We start from the raw sequence: 18,176 nt of genomic DNA on the forward strand, positions 1-18,176 counted from the left end.
AATCATAAATGGTACTTGCTGACAGCTTTTCTGACATTTCCTGCCTGTCCTTAACAGTGGTCTTGCATTCCCTGTTCTACAGAGACTGGAAAACACCACCTGCAGTGATTGGAATGCAGTGGTGGGATGCTTTTCTAGGAATTCTACAGAACATCCTACTTCAGACACCCATTCTGAGTGTTCAGCAGGTTCCCTTCACCCTAGCTTTTCTTGTCAGCCCAGCTAATAATAGCTGGTGTTTATTATTAGCACCTCTTTGTTATTAGCTCCATGAATAGAGGTTGAGTCACCGAGTCAGAGTGGTTTAGGTTGGAAAATACCTCCAAGATCCTCCAGTCCAGCACTAACCCCTGTCCCCAAGTGTCACACTGCTTTTAAATCCCTCCAGGGATGGTGATTGCACCAGTTCTCTGAGCAGTTTTCCATGGCTGACCCCCCTTTGGACTGCTGTGTCCCCATGCTCTGAGCTGTTCAACTCCATCCATCCATCCTGGCCTGAAAATCTTCCAGCAGTGAGGATTTTCTGCATGACATCATCTCATTTAGTGGTTCACTGTGCTGCTTGTGGAGCAGTTGACCTGCTGTCCCACTGAAATTCCCATTAATGCAGTTAAAGCCTCTTGGTCTTGGCCATGTCTACATGGCCCTGCCTAATGAATCCCTTCTTTTGGGTAGGAAAATGCACATGAAGATGGCTGGAACCAGATGATTTTTAAGATCTCTTTCAGCCCAGACCATTCTCTGCTTTTCTGTCTCCCCTCTGTCTTGTTGAAGTTGTTTGACCCCACACACAGATGTGGGTTTGTTTGGTTCTTTTAAAGACTTCTGATTGTTTTCATTCATTTTCACACCTTTGCTGAAGTTTCAGGTCCTGCTTCAAAAGCTCTGGGATTTCTGCATTTAAAATCAGAAGGGCTGGGAAATGTAATGCAGCACCACTAACACAGCAACAAACTTCATCTTACGTTGTAATTTTCCCTAAAAATTATTTATATTTCTTCATCTAAGCAACTTTCTGATGCCATCTGGAGTGGTAGGGGTTGGATGATGTAAGTTCCTACCCCTTCCACAGAACCTGTCTAGACAGGAACATGCTGGTGACTAAATTTTGGGACTGGCCAGCCCTGGATTTCTAGCTTGCTATGCAATTCTGATTTATGGTATTGAAGGAAGCCCTAAGCCATCTAATTAACTGCTGGCTACCCAAAACACAGCAAATGTGAGGAGTGATTTACTGTCACACTGACATGCTCTACAGTCACCATGACAAGCACAAAATAGAAGTTTTCTCAACTCAAATGCTCTCTTGTGGTAAAGAAGAGGCACTTCATAATTGCAGAACCAGAAAGTGGAGACAGCTTATTTCACTCCTGGCAGCTTTGTTAATAAAACATTGGGAAGGCAAATAATTATCTGACATGCAATTACATCTAAGCTGTTTTCCTTGGGAAAAAAACCCCACAATAGAAGTGTTGGGCGTCTGATTTTATTATCCTGTCTGGAAAGGCTGTATTGGATATTTGGAATGGATACTCAATTTATGGTTTGTTATTGAGCAGACTGAGTGCTGGTTGTCTACTTGGGCTGTGTTTTACTGCCAGGGAGTTTCAGAGTGGCTAGGGTGAAGTAGGAACCTTTCTCCTAAACTCTTAAACGTGGAAAGAGTTTGAAATGCAGGTTGGGGAATGCCCAAATTTGAGTTTTTCAGAAGCTGGTGGCCTTGCCATTTTGCCAGCACTGCTTCTCAAATGATCAGATCACAACCAGAGAATGGTTTAGATTGGAAGGGACCTTAAAGGTCACCTAAATCCTTCCACCTCCAGCAGGAGGGGTGAGCTGTAGGGAGTCTGGTGAGCTCTGCTTTCTCAAATGAGCTCTGTGCATGCTCCAGGTGAGATTTGTGTGTGATCCCCATGAGTTTCTTGCTCTTCACTATGCCTGGCTGTGGGTAAAGCCCCTAAGCTGAAATTTGTGATGGAGTATTAAACACATTTTGTCTTGGTGTTTGAGGATTAGGACAGCAGGATCCATCCAGCCAGGCAGAGGCTCTGAGGCCAGTAACAGTGTGTGCATGAAATAAAGTTCCTCTTGAAGGAAAAATTTCCTTTTTGGTTTTCCACTGAGGAATTTTCCTTTCCTTCTGATTCTTCTGTAAATATGAATGAGTTTCTAATGGTGGAAACTTTTTAATGTTTTTGTCAACCTAAAATTACAGAATCACAGAATGGTTTGGGTTGGAAGAGACATTAAAACTCACCTCATTCCAACCCCCTGCCATGGGCAGGGACACCTTCCACTATCACAGGTTGCTTGGGGGTCCTTCCATATTCTTTTTCTCACAACAGCAAAATATTGAAGATGCATCAAAGTTGATACATTTGCTGTTTCCATGGAACACTGGATGACTTTTATTAAAATTGAAGAATTGCTCTCCATGCCCACAATTAATATTTTTTTCCTCCCATCTTTAATTGCATTAATATTTCTTGCTGTAATATTTCAATATTCCAGCAGAATAAAAAGCTTAAGAAGCTGCTTTTCCAGCTCTGGAGACATCAGTGTGTACCTCCTGGTCCTTGTGGGTGGGTGATTTATGTTTCAAAATTTGTGTGATTAAGGAAAACCTGAGGTTTATTTTAATTGAAAATTTAATCCTTGTGCTTCCCAGGGACTCTCTGGTTGTCAGGTCTATGAAATCACTTAGTAAATAAAAAATCTTCCTGAAAGCACTGTAGCAGAAGATGTTGCTGCTTCCTAGTCAGTTGAGTGCTTGTGGAGGAAGGGGGTGGGGGAATCATCAGATATTTTTGGGTTTTAGGTGCATGTTCATGCTTTCAGCTGTGTGTTCTTAGGCCCAGAGGCAGAGGGGAAGGAGCTGGACAAAGCAGGTCAAGGCAGGACTTCCATTAGGCTGAGACACCAACATGAGATGTGGTTGATGCAGTTGAAGATGTCTCTGCTCTTTGCAGGGTGTTGGAATAAATGAGATTTAAAGGTCCCTCCCAAACCCAGAGCATTCTGTGACAGAGGACCTGGCCACTGGTAGTGCTGCCTTAGGATTTTAGCTTTTATATTTGTCAAATCCTCTACTGCACTAGTCATAACTCCAAACTCCATATTAAGTGTTAGTTAGGTGTCTTCACATTTTGGTCAGACAAAACAATCCCTCTAGGCCGGAAATCCAAGGACACCCTACTGCACCAGGCCCCAAAAAGTGACAAAAGTGAGTTGGGGGGAGCAAACTGGGGGTATATGACTTAATTACCTGAAGCTGTAATTGGAGGCTTGACCCCGATATGTAAATGGATGAAACTTAAAATTGTCTGAAAAACTCATGACCATTGTCCAGCTTGGGTGTACCCTCTGGGAGACTTCTGACTGCCCCAGGTGTACCTGTTTGAAGGCATTTAATAAATACCCACTTTATTCTCTTAATCTTGTCTGGCCTCTGTTCTAGGTAGCCACTCCAAGGCATCAGTAGGCAAGAGACCACTGGCTGTGGGTGGTCTGAGTGTTTTGGGCTGGTTTCAGTGGTGAGGCACTGCTGCACATCTTCACATTGTCATCTTGGAGTGCTTGTTTAGCTGGTGCTGTTTATCTTATTTCCAGGACTTGCCTGCTAGGGAAGGTAAAAATAGATCAAATGGTGTTTTTCTGTTACAAAATTGGGGTGAGTATTACAGAGTGAGTTCTTGGGCTGATTTATTGAAAATAGAAACTCATGCTAACGTGAACCAGAGACCAGAGTACAAACATGAAACCCCCAAGGGTATTAAAATTGCTTCAGGTTTAGTAAGTATTTCTTGCAGTCATTAGGTGAGATTGTGGAGAGTTACTCTACTTCTTGGCATTTGCAAAATATAGGAAATTCTGGTTAAAGTTCAGTTTTGCCTCAGTGAACAAAACATGAGAATGTAGAATACCTTCAACGTGAGCATTCTCAATTAAATCACCTGCTTATGAGGGGTCAGTTTTGGATCTGGTTTAGCATCTTTGGTGACATGGGCAGTGGTGACAAGGTGTGAGCAGTCCTGCCCACCCCATGTGATTGTGGCACACACTGGTGGGGCTGGAGCACCAATTCTTAATTGCTGAGCAGGGATATCCCACAGTTTTTAACCCAGTGAGAGTTTAGACAGAGTAAGAACTTCAGCATTTGATTCTTTAAAATCCATATAGCTGGGCACAGCAGTGAGGTAAAGGGCTCTTCTCTCTGCAAGCCTTGGAAGTTGTTTTGGATTGAGTTGCTCAAATCAAGTGGCATTTGCTGCATGCTTCTGATTTTGCTACAAGCAAGTAAAGGTTCAAACTGAAGACTTGAATTCTCTGTACATAAAAATTCCTTTGTAGGATACATTTGTTTTGATCTCAGTTTGGCTGTTTGTATTTTCTGCATCTTGCATCTAATTTGTATTCCAGCAGGATAAAATGAACTTGAACTTGGCCTTTTAGCTTGTCATCTTAAAACACATGCTCAGGCTGGAAGAGCCAATAAAAGTCATGTTCATGAGAGTCTTACAGTCTAGTGCTTGGGAATGGGCTGATGTGCTGGCTGCAGGGACACATGCAAAGTGGATTTTAGATGGATCTTGTAGCTAGCAAACAGCACAGTTTTGAATCTGAGCACTGTTTTAAAATCAGTTAAAGTTGAAGAAGCACTTTCATGTCTTTATCAGGCATTCACACACTGTGTTTCCCATTGGAAGCATCTGCCCTACCCAGGGTATCTAAAAGCCAGATGACCAGGTGGGAGCAAGCACATTACTGCCATCACAGCCACGGGGAAGAAGTGGGTGTCTTCAGAGCTACTGATACCAGGTTATAATACACCTATAAGAGAGGAGGCTGTGAGTTGTCTTCTAACATTACCAGCTTCTTACTTTATAAAGATGTTGGTGTGGCTGGTTCAATCTTTGGCATCCAAAGTGAGATGGATCCCATTATCAACATGGGAATTCATTGTTCCACGTACTTGTGCAGCTGTTTTCCTTTAGCAGGTGATACCACACCTGTCACCCTCTCTGGATCAGAAAAACATGTGATTGCCTGGAGTTCAGCTCCAGCTGTGACTGCAGCTTCAGTGAGAGGAGTAAATAAGTTTTACTTGTGCAGTAGGTCCCTGAAATATGTATGAGTAGCTGGTGCCAGCAGAGCTGGGTGAGCCGAGGAGCAGAGCGTGTTTTGACGGCATCAGCCCCTCTGCGCTGGGAGCGTGCAAGGCTTGTTAGTGGATGTGATTCAGCACTCCCCACTCCTGACTGCTGCCAGGGCTGGTTTGCTGTCTGGTTAGTGAGTCAGCAAGCTTGCAGCTTCACCCTGCCCTCGTCTGGATGAATATTTACTGAGCCCAGGGACAGGGATGCTGCAGGGAGGGCGGTGGGAGGCGAGCGGGATGTGGCGCAGAGGGGACTCTGGGCTGGCATGGGGAATGTCCTAAGACACACCTTAGTGATTTCCTTTTATAATAATGCTGGTGCTGCTCTGTCTCCAGAGCTTTGGTGAGTGCCCCATCAGTTTTTGCCTTAAGTGAGAGCAGGTGTGGAGTGTGTAAGCCTGCAGCCTGGCTTATGGTTTACACAGTGTAGTTACACTGCTGTGACTCACTCTCTAGGATTACAGATAGGGACTCCTGAGGGAAAATAACTGGATATGTAGATTGATGATAGAATCATTTAGATTGGAAAACACCTCTAAGGTCATCGAGTCCAGCCATTCCCCCAGTACTGCTGAGCTTGTCACTGACCCACGTCCCCAGGTTTCAGATCCACACATCTTTTAAATCCTCCCCGGAATGGGGACTCAATCATTGTCCTGGTCCAGGGCTTGACAAGTCTTTCCATGAATAATTCTTCCCTTATATCCAGTCTAAACTTCCCCTGGCTTAACTTGAGGTCATCTCCTCTTGCCCTGTCCATTGTTCTCTGGGAGCAGAGCCCAACCTCCCCTGGCTGCACTGTCCTGTCAGGGAGTTGTGCAGAGCCAGAACGTCCCCCCGAGCCTCCTTTTCTCCAGACTGATCCCTCCCAGCTCCCTCAGCTGCTTCTCATCAGACTTGTGTTCCAGAGCCTGTTATTATTTATTATTTATTATGAGGAGCATCACTCTGAGCATAAGAAAACTTCAAACGTTCCAGGCTGAAAGCACAGAACTTGAAGCAAGCAACAGCATACAGAGAACTGTTGTAAAGGTATCTGGAAATTTAGTTTAGTTTGAATTTTGGAGGGAAGCCCCCATATTTTACTGCTCTGGTGCCTCACATGAGGTAAGGTGGCACAGGCCTGTGGATTTTACATTGATTTGTAATTACTTGGAGTAACTATTATGCCATCCTGGTAAGTCAGTCATCACATTGCACTTGTGGATGAATGGGACAGAGGGACAGGGCTTCCTTCTCTCTCTTCCATTCCACATTATTTTACTCTTTTCTTTAGCACATGCAGAGCAGAGATAGAGAGCACAGAGGAAGGATCAGAAGTGCAGGAGCAGAAACAGAAAGCTCTTTCTCGTGGAGCCAGAGAAGCTGATGCTTTTCAAACTGCAGTCCTTGATGGAAGTTCTAAGTACCAATTCTACATAGGTTTAAGAGTTTTGTATCTTCTTCATTACTGTTTTAGGAAGGAGAGATGGCTGGGGGAAGATCTGCAAGATTGCTTTGAGGAGTTGAATTTGGCTTCTGACTTAGTGTTGAAACAATGGCTGATTCTCCTTTGAATAAAAAAAGGCAGCAACTCTTAGATTCAGTCACGTTCTGTTGTTAGTGCTGAAATTGTCTGGAAGAAATGTCTGGAATTGCCTGACACTGTCTCTTGCATTTCATCCTCACCATTGTTAAGGTTCGTTAATGATTCCATTATAAACCCCTATTTGCAGAAATGGTTTTCTAAAAGCAATTTCTGTGTTATATTATTATGTTGTTTATGTTATATAAATGCTCAAGGACTAGACATGTATTAATAGGGAGCCTTGTGATTGTGGAGCCAGCAATTACTTGACTGGTGATTACTCTATCACAAACTCTGCTGACTCTCAGCACTTTGGACAGGAGAATAAAATTCCTTCTGCAAATTGGGAAGATAATTTCCTTTGGAATAGTGATTGTTGCACAGTGCTGGAAATCCTCTGAATGCAGATAAGCAGTAAAAGCCAGTTAGCTCTAGGCAATGCAGTTGATGCTTTGGAATAGACTGTCATGGTGGAGAGCCTTGTGAGTCACCAGGGATATAATGAAGATGCTAAAGGAGATCTCCAAGCCTTTCAGGAGAGAACAAGCTGGGTAGAAAACCAGGCAGCTGTAATTCCTCTTCCCTGTACTCCTTCCATGATGTGTCCCACTGGGTGGGATGGCTGTGGGATGAGGAACTTTGTCCCTCCTTTCCATAGGGTTAATCACTGTCTCTTCCCTGCTGTGTCACTGTGCTCCAAGAGAAAAGTGAGGCCACTCAGTCTCCAAAGAGGGAACTTTTCAGCTTTACAGGAATGTGCAGAGCAAGATCAGGTGTTCATGTCCTGTTTGGTTGCTCCAAGGACCTAAGAATCCCTTCCTGCCCCTCTGGGTACAGGAGTCACAGGCTGCCTCTCCCATGAGGATGCCACAGGACAGTTCTCCCCATGGACCAGCCTCTTCTGGGGCTGCATCCAGAGGATGATCCAGCTGGGACTCTGCTTCCTCCCCTCTCCTTGAGGGTTAGGGAAGGGACCAGTCTGTGTACACATATCTCAACCCCTTGGTCCTTACACAGCATTATTGTGTGAATCCTGTGAGATTCCAGCACTGTGCCTGAGGAAGCCCAAGATGGAACATTCTGACCCAGCAATTCTTCATCCTTTTCAAACCACTTTAGCCTTGCCTAGAGCCAGTGGCTTCTCCCTCTTTGGTAGGATAATGGGAAAAGAAGGACCAAGCCCTGAGCCAAAAATCTCCACTCTCAGCTGCTGTCCAAAGCACAGAAACTATAGATAAAAGGTCTTTGCCCTTAAAAATTCAGCAACTTTGCCAGCAGATTTTGGTAGAGCTAAGCTGCCTTTCTGGTCATTCCCTTTTTATTTCTCATTGTTTCTACAGCTAACATTGGAATATAAATGGTAAAGCTTTCTCCCTACAAATTCTTTGATCAGACTTGATAGTTGATCTCTTGAAGAGCTCTGGAGCCAGGGCTCTTTAGAGGTGCCAGCAGCCACTTTGTGGCAATGGAAGCTCCCAGCACAGTGCTGGTTACACAAGGGGATGGGATCTTCTAAGAGTTCTTGAAGTTGTGTGGGCTGACACCAGTTCACTCAGTGAAACTTTTCCATTGCTCCAAGTGAACAACTTGCAAAAATATTAATAGTAATAATAAGGGAGTAGAAGAGAGAGAAGGTGTCAGGAAAAGAGGGACAAAACATGTCCTGGCTGTCTCTAGGGAAGTGAGGAAGAAATGTAGACCAGCCATAGCCTATATATGTGTATATATATCTATTTCTATATCTATCTTGGTTGTGACAATTTTTGTAGGGTGTTAGAAGAGCCTCCTGCAATACCACTGCTTTATTACCAGCCACAGACCTGGATGCCACCTGTTCTTTTGCCCAAGGCATTCCTGATTTAGCAGCTCTATAGGAGTCCCATCATTCAAAGTTTACTTAAAATAATTACTATAATCATCTGTATATTGTCACAGTGTAAGGAACCAGAAAATTGCATTGCATAATTCCCTTGCAGTTTTGTGAGAAATCTCCCGTCTGCACTGCCAGCACAGCGCAGAGATTTGATGTGAAATCCCAATTTCCTGCAAAGGGGCTGCCATGGTTTCGAGTTCTGATATATTTATATTTGATCTGCCGCGCTCAACAATTGAATGAAAGAGAAGTGTTGGCACAGGTCAAGCACTGTTTGAACGTGTTGCAAACGGTTTCCCAGGGAAACAGCAAATCAGTGCTCCTAGCTCCTGCAGCATCTCCAGAACAGCATCCAGCCCCGTGCTTGCTGTAGTACTCGGGACCAGGGGCGATGCAGACCAAAGCCAGAGTGAGCCCCTGAGCAGGAGAGCGAGTCCAGAGGATGAAGAAACACTCGGCGAGAGTGGCGCCGCTACCATCGCACAATGTTCCCGAATTAAATTCGCCCGTGCCAGACGGTAAATGCTTTTTGTTGTCCCTGTATATCTCATCCTGGGCAGGAGTTCACTCCTGCTCCGTTCCGTGCAGAGGAACAGGAATGTTTTGTGTGTGTGTGTGTGTGTATTTTTAAAGTAATGCTCAGACAGTGTTTTTAGCACTTTAATGTCATCTGGGATCAGTGGCAGTTAAATTTCTGTTATCTGTGTTCAACTGCTGTGTGAACGATTCCTGGTGAAGAAACTGATGTTGAAACGTGAACAATGGATAAAGTTGTTGTACTTCAATTCTGGCTTTTAAAATTATATGAAATTAGGTCTGTGTAATGTTGTTGGCTTTTCTGGACTATTTTATTCTGGTGCTCTAGATTTATTATTTTTGCTGTGAAAACAGAGGCACCAACTTTTTTTGTGCTTGCTGTCCCTCAGCTCAGTATAGCAGTTGTCCCCTTACACTGCTTTTCCCCCCCTCATTTTCAGAAGTGTCAGGTCTTAAGCAATTATTTAATACAGAAAAACCACGAGATAGAAATTGGAAATTCTTTTGTTTGCTCTTTATCAGACATGAGAGCCTTGCTCCTTTAAGAGTGCCATCAACTTCACATCACACTTCAGAGTCACTGGGAATGTGGTGATGTTGTTTTGACTGCCCTGATAGTGAAACAAATAAAAGTCAGTGTGCTGAAAATTTACAGGAGGTGTAAATAAGAGGTCAAGAGGGAAAGTTTTCTTAAAAATACTCCTGATGTTCAGGTTTCAGTTTTTTACTTAAACGTCTGTAGAAATCTCACACTTTAACTTTATTTGAGTTTATAATCCTCGGTGTCGGGTGTTTTAAAGAGGTTTGTGGTACTCCCCAAAGTTGCTTGTTGTGCCAGAAATGAGCTGTTCTCCCACCAGGTGTTTGTGGTGAGGACATTGGAGCTGTAAAACTGCAAGGTGTGTGCGCTGCCTCTGGCTTGAGCCAACCAGCAGTGAAAATATAATTCCTTTTTGTGAGCTGAATTCATCCAGGAGCAAAACAAAGCGAGAGCCACGGTCCAGTGCTGGTCAGCAGAGTGTGACTTCCAGTTCTTCGATCTACCTGGCTCAGGCTGCCTTCAACTACAAACAGGGCTGGGCTTTGAGAGACCAGGCAGCAGTTTGTGTTGTTTTTCTCAGAATTGTGTGTGTGATATTTAGAATTCTGCAGGCTTGGTGGTTGCCTGGTGTTTCTTCCTTGAGGGGCAAACGCCTTAAGGGAAGTTGGAGGAGCTGACTGCTTATTGCTGGTGCACAGCACCAGGCTCTAGGATGTGTGATATTGTAATTCAAACCCTCACCTGGTTTTTTAGGAGCAGCCTTAGGGCCAGGTGAGCTGGCTGTGCTGGTGAAATGGGGTGATTTGCTGCTCTTTATTTCCTGAGGGCTCAGACCAGGCTCGTGTGGGGAATGCAGAAGAGGATTAAAGATTGTCCCTGCCTCGCTGGGGTCTAGGACAAGCTGTGGTTGCCTCCAGCTTCACCAGTCCAGCTCCTCCAGGTGTCTCTGTTAGACCTGTCTTAACCTTCTGCCCATGCTGGGCTGCAGCAGCAGTGTCAAAACTGCTCCTGAGGGAGGAAAATCCAGTCTTCATAGGAGGAAAGGGCAATAGACTGGAAATGACTACATGACAGCACTTGTCATACCCAACAGGCTGCAAATGGAAAGGTTCTTGCTGGGGATGGACCTGGCCAAGCTGAATTAATACTGGACCCATACATTAAATGTGTGTGCAGCTGGTTTTTACAGATCAGCAAAGATTTTAGCATGAATTCCCAAAGAATCCTAATGGGATAGGGCAGCCAGCTTCCCCAAAACACTGCATCTACCCCCCCTTTCTTTCCCAAGTGTGGGAGGGCACATGGAAGAGATTCCAGAGCAGCTTGGGCTGTGGGACTGTGTGCTGGGAGGAGAGCAGGGGAGCAGTGGGCTCAGTTTTCACACATTTGGGGTTTGTGGCTCCTGATGAAACCACAGGAGCTGCTGGTTCCTGGAGTGAAATCCAGGCAAGAGGATTCCTTTGGCAGGGAAGGTACACCCAGTGCTTGGAGATAAGTGGTCAAAAGTGCTGCTGATGTGGAAGGAAATGGAGCAGAGAGAGCTGCCCAGAAGGGTTGACTGGTGGGTGAGTGGGAGGATGTGAGGTGTGTGCCAAGCTGGCACCAAGCCACCAAATCCTTCTGAGAGTGTGTCTTCAGCTCAGCCGGGCCAGCATGGGCACTGCACAGAGGAGAACTATCCCAAAAATGCCCTCATGGAAAGGCAGAGATGAGACCTGTCAGAGCTATTACCTCAAGGGCACTGGAGAAAACAGATGGAAGTGTCTCCTGGGATTGCAAAATGCAGCAATACAGTGATAAATCCCTACTGCTGCCCCAGCTGCTTACCTGGAAAATGTTCCTTTAACCCTCCCCTTCCTCAAATGGGCTTAATTAGGCTCTAAGTTGGGCAAAGAAATTAAAGCATGTGCTCAATGCACTGCAGTGCTGCCTCTGAGTCTGAGGCAGCCAGGCTTGGATTCATCCACATCCATCTAAATATAAGCCTGGGTAAGTACTGAGGAATCTGGGAGGGCTGGGCACCTGCAGCAGGTGATTCACCTCCCAAGATAGGTATCTGAGGGAGCTGGGATGAATCACTCCCTGGAGGCACCCATCAGCCAGCAGAGGCAATGGTTGGTGTTAGGAAATAAATAAATACAAATCTGAAGTGTTACTGAGCTGCCTGTCAGTGTGACAGCTGCTTTTTTGCATCTTGGGAGATCCATGAACCAGCCTGGATTTATTGCAATGTTTCCTGAAAGGAGGAGCTATCTTGTAATTATTTATTAATGAGATACATATGAATGATATCTGGACTGTCCTGGGTGTAAATTCCTTTCACAACAGCTTCATGCCAAAGCTGCCTCATGGTTTCATTGAAGCTACTCTGGAGTTATGGCAGTGAGAGTAAAAGTGAGAGCTTAACTGGGAATATCTGTTTCTATTTTGGAAATGTCACCCAATTCTAGAAATGACAAGATTAATTTTCAGAGAATTTTTTAAAAATAGATTGTTAACCTTTTGGTTTGGACTAGAGTGTATAAATTGTGAAACGATTGGAAGCACATCTGATATAATTCATTACAAAATTTATAGCAGAAGGTTTTCTAATGGGGTGATGTGCAGCTTTGAATCAAATAATTTATCTTAGTGCTGGAATGGTGGGATGATGGTCTGATCCTGAGATTGGCTTGAACTGGTGTTGGATCAGGTATATCTAGGAGGAAAAAAGTCCTGTAGTCCTGGAAGGAGACAAAGGGACTTAAATTCCAGTGTTGTTCCCATTTTCCTGGGAAAAGGAGATGTCCACCCCCTCCCCATGGGAGGTCAGTGTGTTCTGACTCCAGAGCTGCCATGGTTAATTCTGAGATTTCAACACAGCATTTGTTTTTCAGTGGAGAGCCCATCCATGTTTTCTGACAGCAGAATTCAGTCCCAAACATCCCGCTCCAAATGGGTGCTCTAAATTCTTTTTTTGGCAGGTCATTTTGTGTTGTAGAAGTTTTGATTTCAACATATAAAAATCATTCTTCATTTGCAGCACTGCCTTCTACATTCCTTCATGCTGTCATGCCCAGTAACTTTCAAATATGAGTAGCCACTCTATTTCAAAATGCATATTCCAGCTGCCAGTTCCACCACAGATGTTCTCAAATAAGCCTCTTTCCCAGGATCTGTTCTGACACTCCCACACTGGTGCTGGTGTGTTATTTTTGGTGTCAAATCAATGAAATTCCTTGTCCATGCTTAAAAAAAGGCAATGATACATTTGTTCAAATTACTCTGAAATGAGAAAAAAAAAAATTCCATGTTTTTAACTATACTTTCAATAAAATGCAGATGGAACAACGATTTGAACAGAAAATTGTTTTTTTTCTAGTGATTTTTTATATGTTTTGAGGAAAGGCCTTGATCCAGAGCAATACAAACAGGAAGCACTTACTTTAGAAAAACAGAATTTGAGAAGTCCTCTGGAGTGGCCATTACACTCAGGGCTCTGGAAAAGGCAGCCCACAGCTTGCCTACACCCATAGCAAGTTCACATCCTTCCTGCTAAGGTCTTTTTTCTGTTTTTATTGTTGTTTTTAATAGCTGCAGGTATTGCACACCAGGGTTGTTGCAGCCTGGATCCTCTGTGCTGCTGTCCTTGGTCAGAGGCTTTAGGACACAGCTCTGGGTGCAGACCATGCACAGAACATTTGTTGTTATTGGCACAAGAGCTTCCATCTCAGAGCAGGTTTTTCAGCACGAGATTGTGTGGCTGATGTGCAGAAAAGTGAATTTAGAGGCTTGCATTTATCAGAGTTGCATGTAGAGGCATCAAACTTGGAGCAATTAGTAAGGAATCATCTCAGAGGTGATCAGTCAGCTGTGGGGATCTGGGGATGTGTCAGGAGATGCCTTTGTGCAACTTATTTAGCAACAGTTTCCCACTTATAAAAGCCAAGGAGATGCAGGTCTGGGAGGATTTTTTCTTTTTTTTTTTTTTTGGACTGTCTGACTCGGATTCTCTCCCCTTACAAATAGGCTGGAACTTCTCCTCTGGAAGGGTTATTAGGTGCAAGGATATAGAGTGGTACATCTCTTGATCAGGCACTATGTGAATTACAGGATGTGAAATTTAAGTTCTCTTTGTTAATTTTATTGCAAGGATGGGAAGTTGTTGAGTTCCTAGTTGTAAGCAGAGTTGCTGTCTGCTGATCTGGAGTGAAGGCTGTGTACAGACACTGAAGAGATAATTGGCAGGAATTGCTGATGGATGTCACTAGTAAACCACAACAGAAATATCTACTTTTTCTGCTTTCTGCTCTTGACAATAGTTAATCATAGTACAAGAGAAATGCTGTACGCCATCACTGAGTCATTTGTTTTTCATTATAATCTGAAAACCTTTTCCCTTAGGACAAAAAAAAAAAAAAAAACCCTGAAAAATTGTAACCTTCTCATCCCCTTCAAACATGAAAACTTCCAGAACAAGGAAATAATAGATGAACAAGGCATCACTCTGAAGAGACATCTGTGCATTACTAATACACAGAGACCATTGCAGTGTTTAAATGGAGAACATTATCTCCAGATGCCTGAGACATGCTGAAAGGAATCTTCTTCACTGAACAAGAGATGTTTATTCCTCAGACCTGTGTAGCACACTGCCAGCACAGCGTGTGTGCTTGTTTTCTTGATTTTGCTTGGCTGTAGTAAAATGTAATCCTGACCTCACATCCCTGGTCAAATTGCTGCTTCTGAACATATGTAAAGTTGGGGAGTTTGTCAGTGTGTGTGTGCCCAGAGCACTGGGCTGGTTGTACTGGTGTGCTGTGGGTTTCCACCAGGGCAGAATTTGATTTTACAGGCAGTGGCTGGGGTGAAATAAGCTATGGACCCAAGTCACAGAGGACTGATGGTGTTGCACACCCTGCTCCCAGCTGTGTGCTAGCAGTAGCAAACAATCCAATTAAAGCCGTGCCTAATCCAACCTAATGAAGTTTTGTTGTAAAATGGACAGAACCAGCTCTCTTCACCTCTCCCAACAGCAGCACCACTCAACCCCCTTTCCATGTGCATCCAGTATTTCCCTGGGCTGCAGCACTCACATCTTCTTCTCCTTGCTGTGCGTCAGTGAGGGCAGAATTTCACTGTGAGAGCTTCCAGCCCTGCCAGTGGGGCTGTGGCTGCTCAAGGGGAGCTGGTGCACAGGCTGTGGGAGCCTGGGCTCGTGGGGTGTGAGCCAGTCCATCCCAGGTGGGTGCTCCCTCCTGCAGGTACCACTGCAGGGTGAAAGGATCGTTGGCAGTTCTTTCTCTGGGGCCCAATTTAGCAGGAACATTCTACTGACGTATTTTCCACACCACACCAGACCTGCTCCTACCTCCATCCATCTGTCAAAGCCCAGCAATTGTTTCTGTGGCAGTGCAATGCAGGCATCCTTTTGTCATGATAGATCAGGAGCTGGGATGTTGAGGATGCAGTAAAATAAGTTATTTTAATACTGAATGAGTAAAAGGCAGATTGTAGGTGCTTTAAGAGGCCTTTTGGCAAAGCTGCTCTCTCTCCTGACTGCAGTGGTAGGCAGAGGTGACCAGTGGTCTGCAGAGCTTTGGGAATATAACACATAGAAATTGTTAATCTCATTTCCATCACCTATTTAACCATGGATTTCATTGTGTAATCAAATAAACAGAATGTGTTTTGGCACATCCCATCAAGCCAGATGTTGCTGCCTCTAAATGAGCCAGCACTTTGTGTCAGTTGCAGTGTCGTGAATGCACAGATGGCTTTTGGAAGGGAATTCAGTTACCTGCTTGAGAGGTTCTCAGTTTCCATCAGGCCAGTTGGATAAAAAAGAAAAGAAAAGGGCACAATCAATCCTAAGATGATCTGGCCATAGAATTTAGTTCCAGGACTGCGTTTTTGTGTTGCATGGATTGTTTAACTGGATCCATTTGATCCAGGAGCAGAGGAACAGCGTGAAATTGTGTCAGGGGAGGTTCAGGCTGGATGTCAGGAAAAGGTTCTTCATGCAGGGCATGGTTGAGAAGTGATCACAAGCCTGACAGAGCTCATGGAGGATGAGGGCAATGCTCTCAGGCACGTGGTGGGATTCCTGGGGCTGTCCTGTGCAAGGCCAGGACTTGGATTCCATGATCCTTGCAGGTCCCGTCCAGCTCAGGATATTCCATGATCCACTTCTTGTAGCAACTGTGAGACCAGAAACATTGTCCAGATGAAATTGCACAGCTTGGTTCTTTTTCCAATTACTGCTGTCCCATGCTAAAGATTTTATATACCTGAAGATGATCTAAAGAGAGTTGGTTTTGTACCTCAGAGTGTAATCCTTCTCTGCAAGCCCCCTGGAAAATAATGAAGGGATTTTTCTAGCCAAGTCAAGGACACATTTTCTCACAGTGTGAGCTGCATCTGGAAACCTGTCCATGAGCAGAAAGCCACAAGTCATGTATTGCATCTTTCAGAGGGGCAAGGAGCTGTGCATTGTTTACAGGGGGTTGGTGAAAATGCTTCTGAGGACCAGCATGTGCTGCTTCTTCCTGGCTTCCTGTGGACACAGCAACTGGCTTGGATGGCAGCAGCAGATGGAGGTCACCTCCTCCTCCAGCTGGGACTCAGAATGGTGTTAATGTAGAAATTCTGGACTTGAGTGATATTAATCACGTGGTTTAGGTTAGCCACAAGCATAATTACCTTGCTAAATGAAAGTACACTGGGATATGTATATAATAATTAATGCAAGATGGAGACAGACTTTGTTGGAGTCTTGTGGAAAGCCACATGCTCCCCTTGCTGGTTTCCCTTTGGTCTCCATGAGCAGAGAAAAGGCCTTACATCTTGAGCTATAGAGCATCTACATGTGCAGGGTGAGGAAATAGATTTACTGGAACAGATTAAGAAAGTAAAATTAATCGTAAAAAAATGGGAAAGTGCATGGATTTGTTTTTCTCCAATAATGAAAAATAATCCAGGTGGATTTGGTGCATTAAGATGTGCTGGAAAAAATAATGTGAGGTATTTTCCATTTCTCCCTTTCCTCTGTGGTCAATCCCATTGGCAGTCTTGCTTTGACACTCAGTTACAACCTCCAAGGAACACTTCTAGCAGCAAGATCTGACAGTCTGGCAAGGTTTTTCTTACTTGTTTTTCCCCAGTCTCTTCCAGCAGCATTCTCTAAGGTAGCAAATGATGCCTAAAATGTAGTTTCGTTCTCAGGCTGTGATTCATCCCTGCTGAAGCCACAAGCTGTGTGAGAAGTCCCACCCCATGCTGACATCTCTGCTCAGGGTGGTTGTTCAGGGCCAGGTTGGATAAGGCTTTGAGCACCCTGGTCAGGTGGAATATGGCCCTGTCCGTGGGAGGGGGTTGGAACTGGATGATCTTAAGTTCCTTTCCAACCCAGACCATTCTCTTATTCCCTGTATGGAAGTTCAGTGGAAAACGCTGCTCTTGATCCCTCCAAATTTTGGTGGGACTTGACAGATCCCTGCTGCATAGCTGAGAGCTGTGGAGTGAGACAGCCTGAGTTCCATGAGCTCTGCCTCCCCTTCCTCTCCCATGGGACAGCACTGCCCACTTTGGGGGTTTCACTGCCCAGCTGTGCACACGGTGATTTGTTGTCCCTGCTGCTGCTGGTTTGGAAAGTCAGCCCAGCATTTATCTCTTCACCTCTCCTATCAACAGATAGCCTTAAAACATGTTCAGATTGAGCAGCATTAGGTGTCCCAGGCTTTCCAGCTGTAACAATGAAATATTGATAAATGGCTGTGCTGTCTGATTGCTTCAGGTGTAAGGGAAGAAGAGTTCAGTAAATCAAGCAGTGACTTTCGATTTAATGCAATCTCTTGAATTACAGTTTTTGTCTCACCTGCTGGGTTTGTCAATGCACAGGAGAAGATTCATGATTCTCTGTTTTATCAGATACAAATAACTCAGAGCTCTTTTTGCACGTGAGGAAAAAGAGGCTTCCATCAAATTTTGGTTGCACAGACTTCTGCTGAGTATAATGTGAATCTTATTCTGAAATGAATCTGAACTGAGACATAATATGTGTCTTTCAACATAATGAAATCTCTTTAAATGATAAACATCAAAATGAGGAGTGATTTGGAGCCAGCAACCTTGCTGGCTTCTTCTCCAAGGACAGACAGCTGGCAAACACTTCCTGAAAATAAACCTCTTTAAGTTGTGCACCTGAAAAATCAAAAATGCCTTTATGAACATCTTGCCCAAAAGTAGTGATTGGCTTAACCTTGTGGAGGCTGGGACTAATTTTCAAATGACAAATGAAGGTGTAACTTGCAAGAGTAATGTGCAGGATATTTTCTAAGTCTTAGGAAGTAGGTGATGTTATTCTTGTTTGATCGGTGGGACACTGATCAAGTAAATGGAACAAAGTCATGCAGGGAGTTGTGTGGCTGCTAAATTATTATTTTCTCCATTAAAAAGTAAATTTGTGAAGGCTTTTTAAAGGTCTGAAAACATCCAGTAGGCTCTAGAAAGCCCTTTAGAAAGT

At 44.3% G+C, this 18,176-nt stretch overlaps 1 protein-coding gene across 3 annotated transcripts in view; it reads left to right on the forward strand.

Moving 5' to 3' along the window:
* The window catches only part of SLC35F4 (solute carrier family 35 member F4), a 108,397-nt gene that overhangs the window by 67,593 nt on the left and 22,628 nt on the right, over window positions 1-18,176 (forward strand). The window contains exon 1 of one of the 3 annotated variants that reach the window (XM_056493925.1): window positions 9,038-9,113. The exons of the other annotated variants lie outside the window; for them this stretch is intronic. Coding sequence (XP_056349900.1) covers window positions 9,038-9,113 — 76 coding nt within the window. Of the gene's footprint in view, window positions 1-9,037; window positions 9,114-18,176 lie in introns of those variants that run through there. 3 annotated transcript variants of the gene reach the window in all.

This window comes from Oenanthe melanoleuca, chromosome 5 (assembly GCF_029582105.1).
Source record: "Oenanthe melanoleuca isolate GR-GAL-2019-014 chromosome 5, OMel1.0, whole genome shotgun sequence".
Taxonomy (NCBI): domain Eukaryota; kingdom Metazoa; phylum Chordata; class Aves; order Passeriformes; family Muscicapidae; genus Oenanthe; species Oenanthe melanoleuca.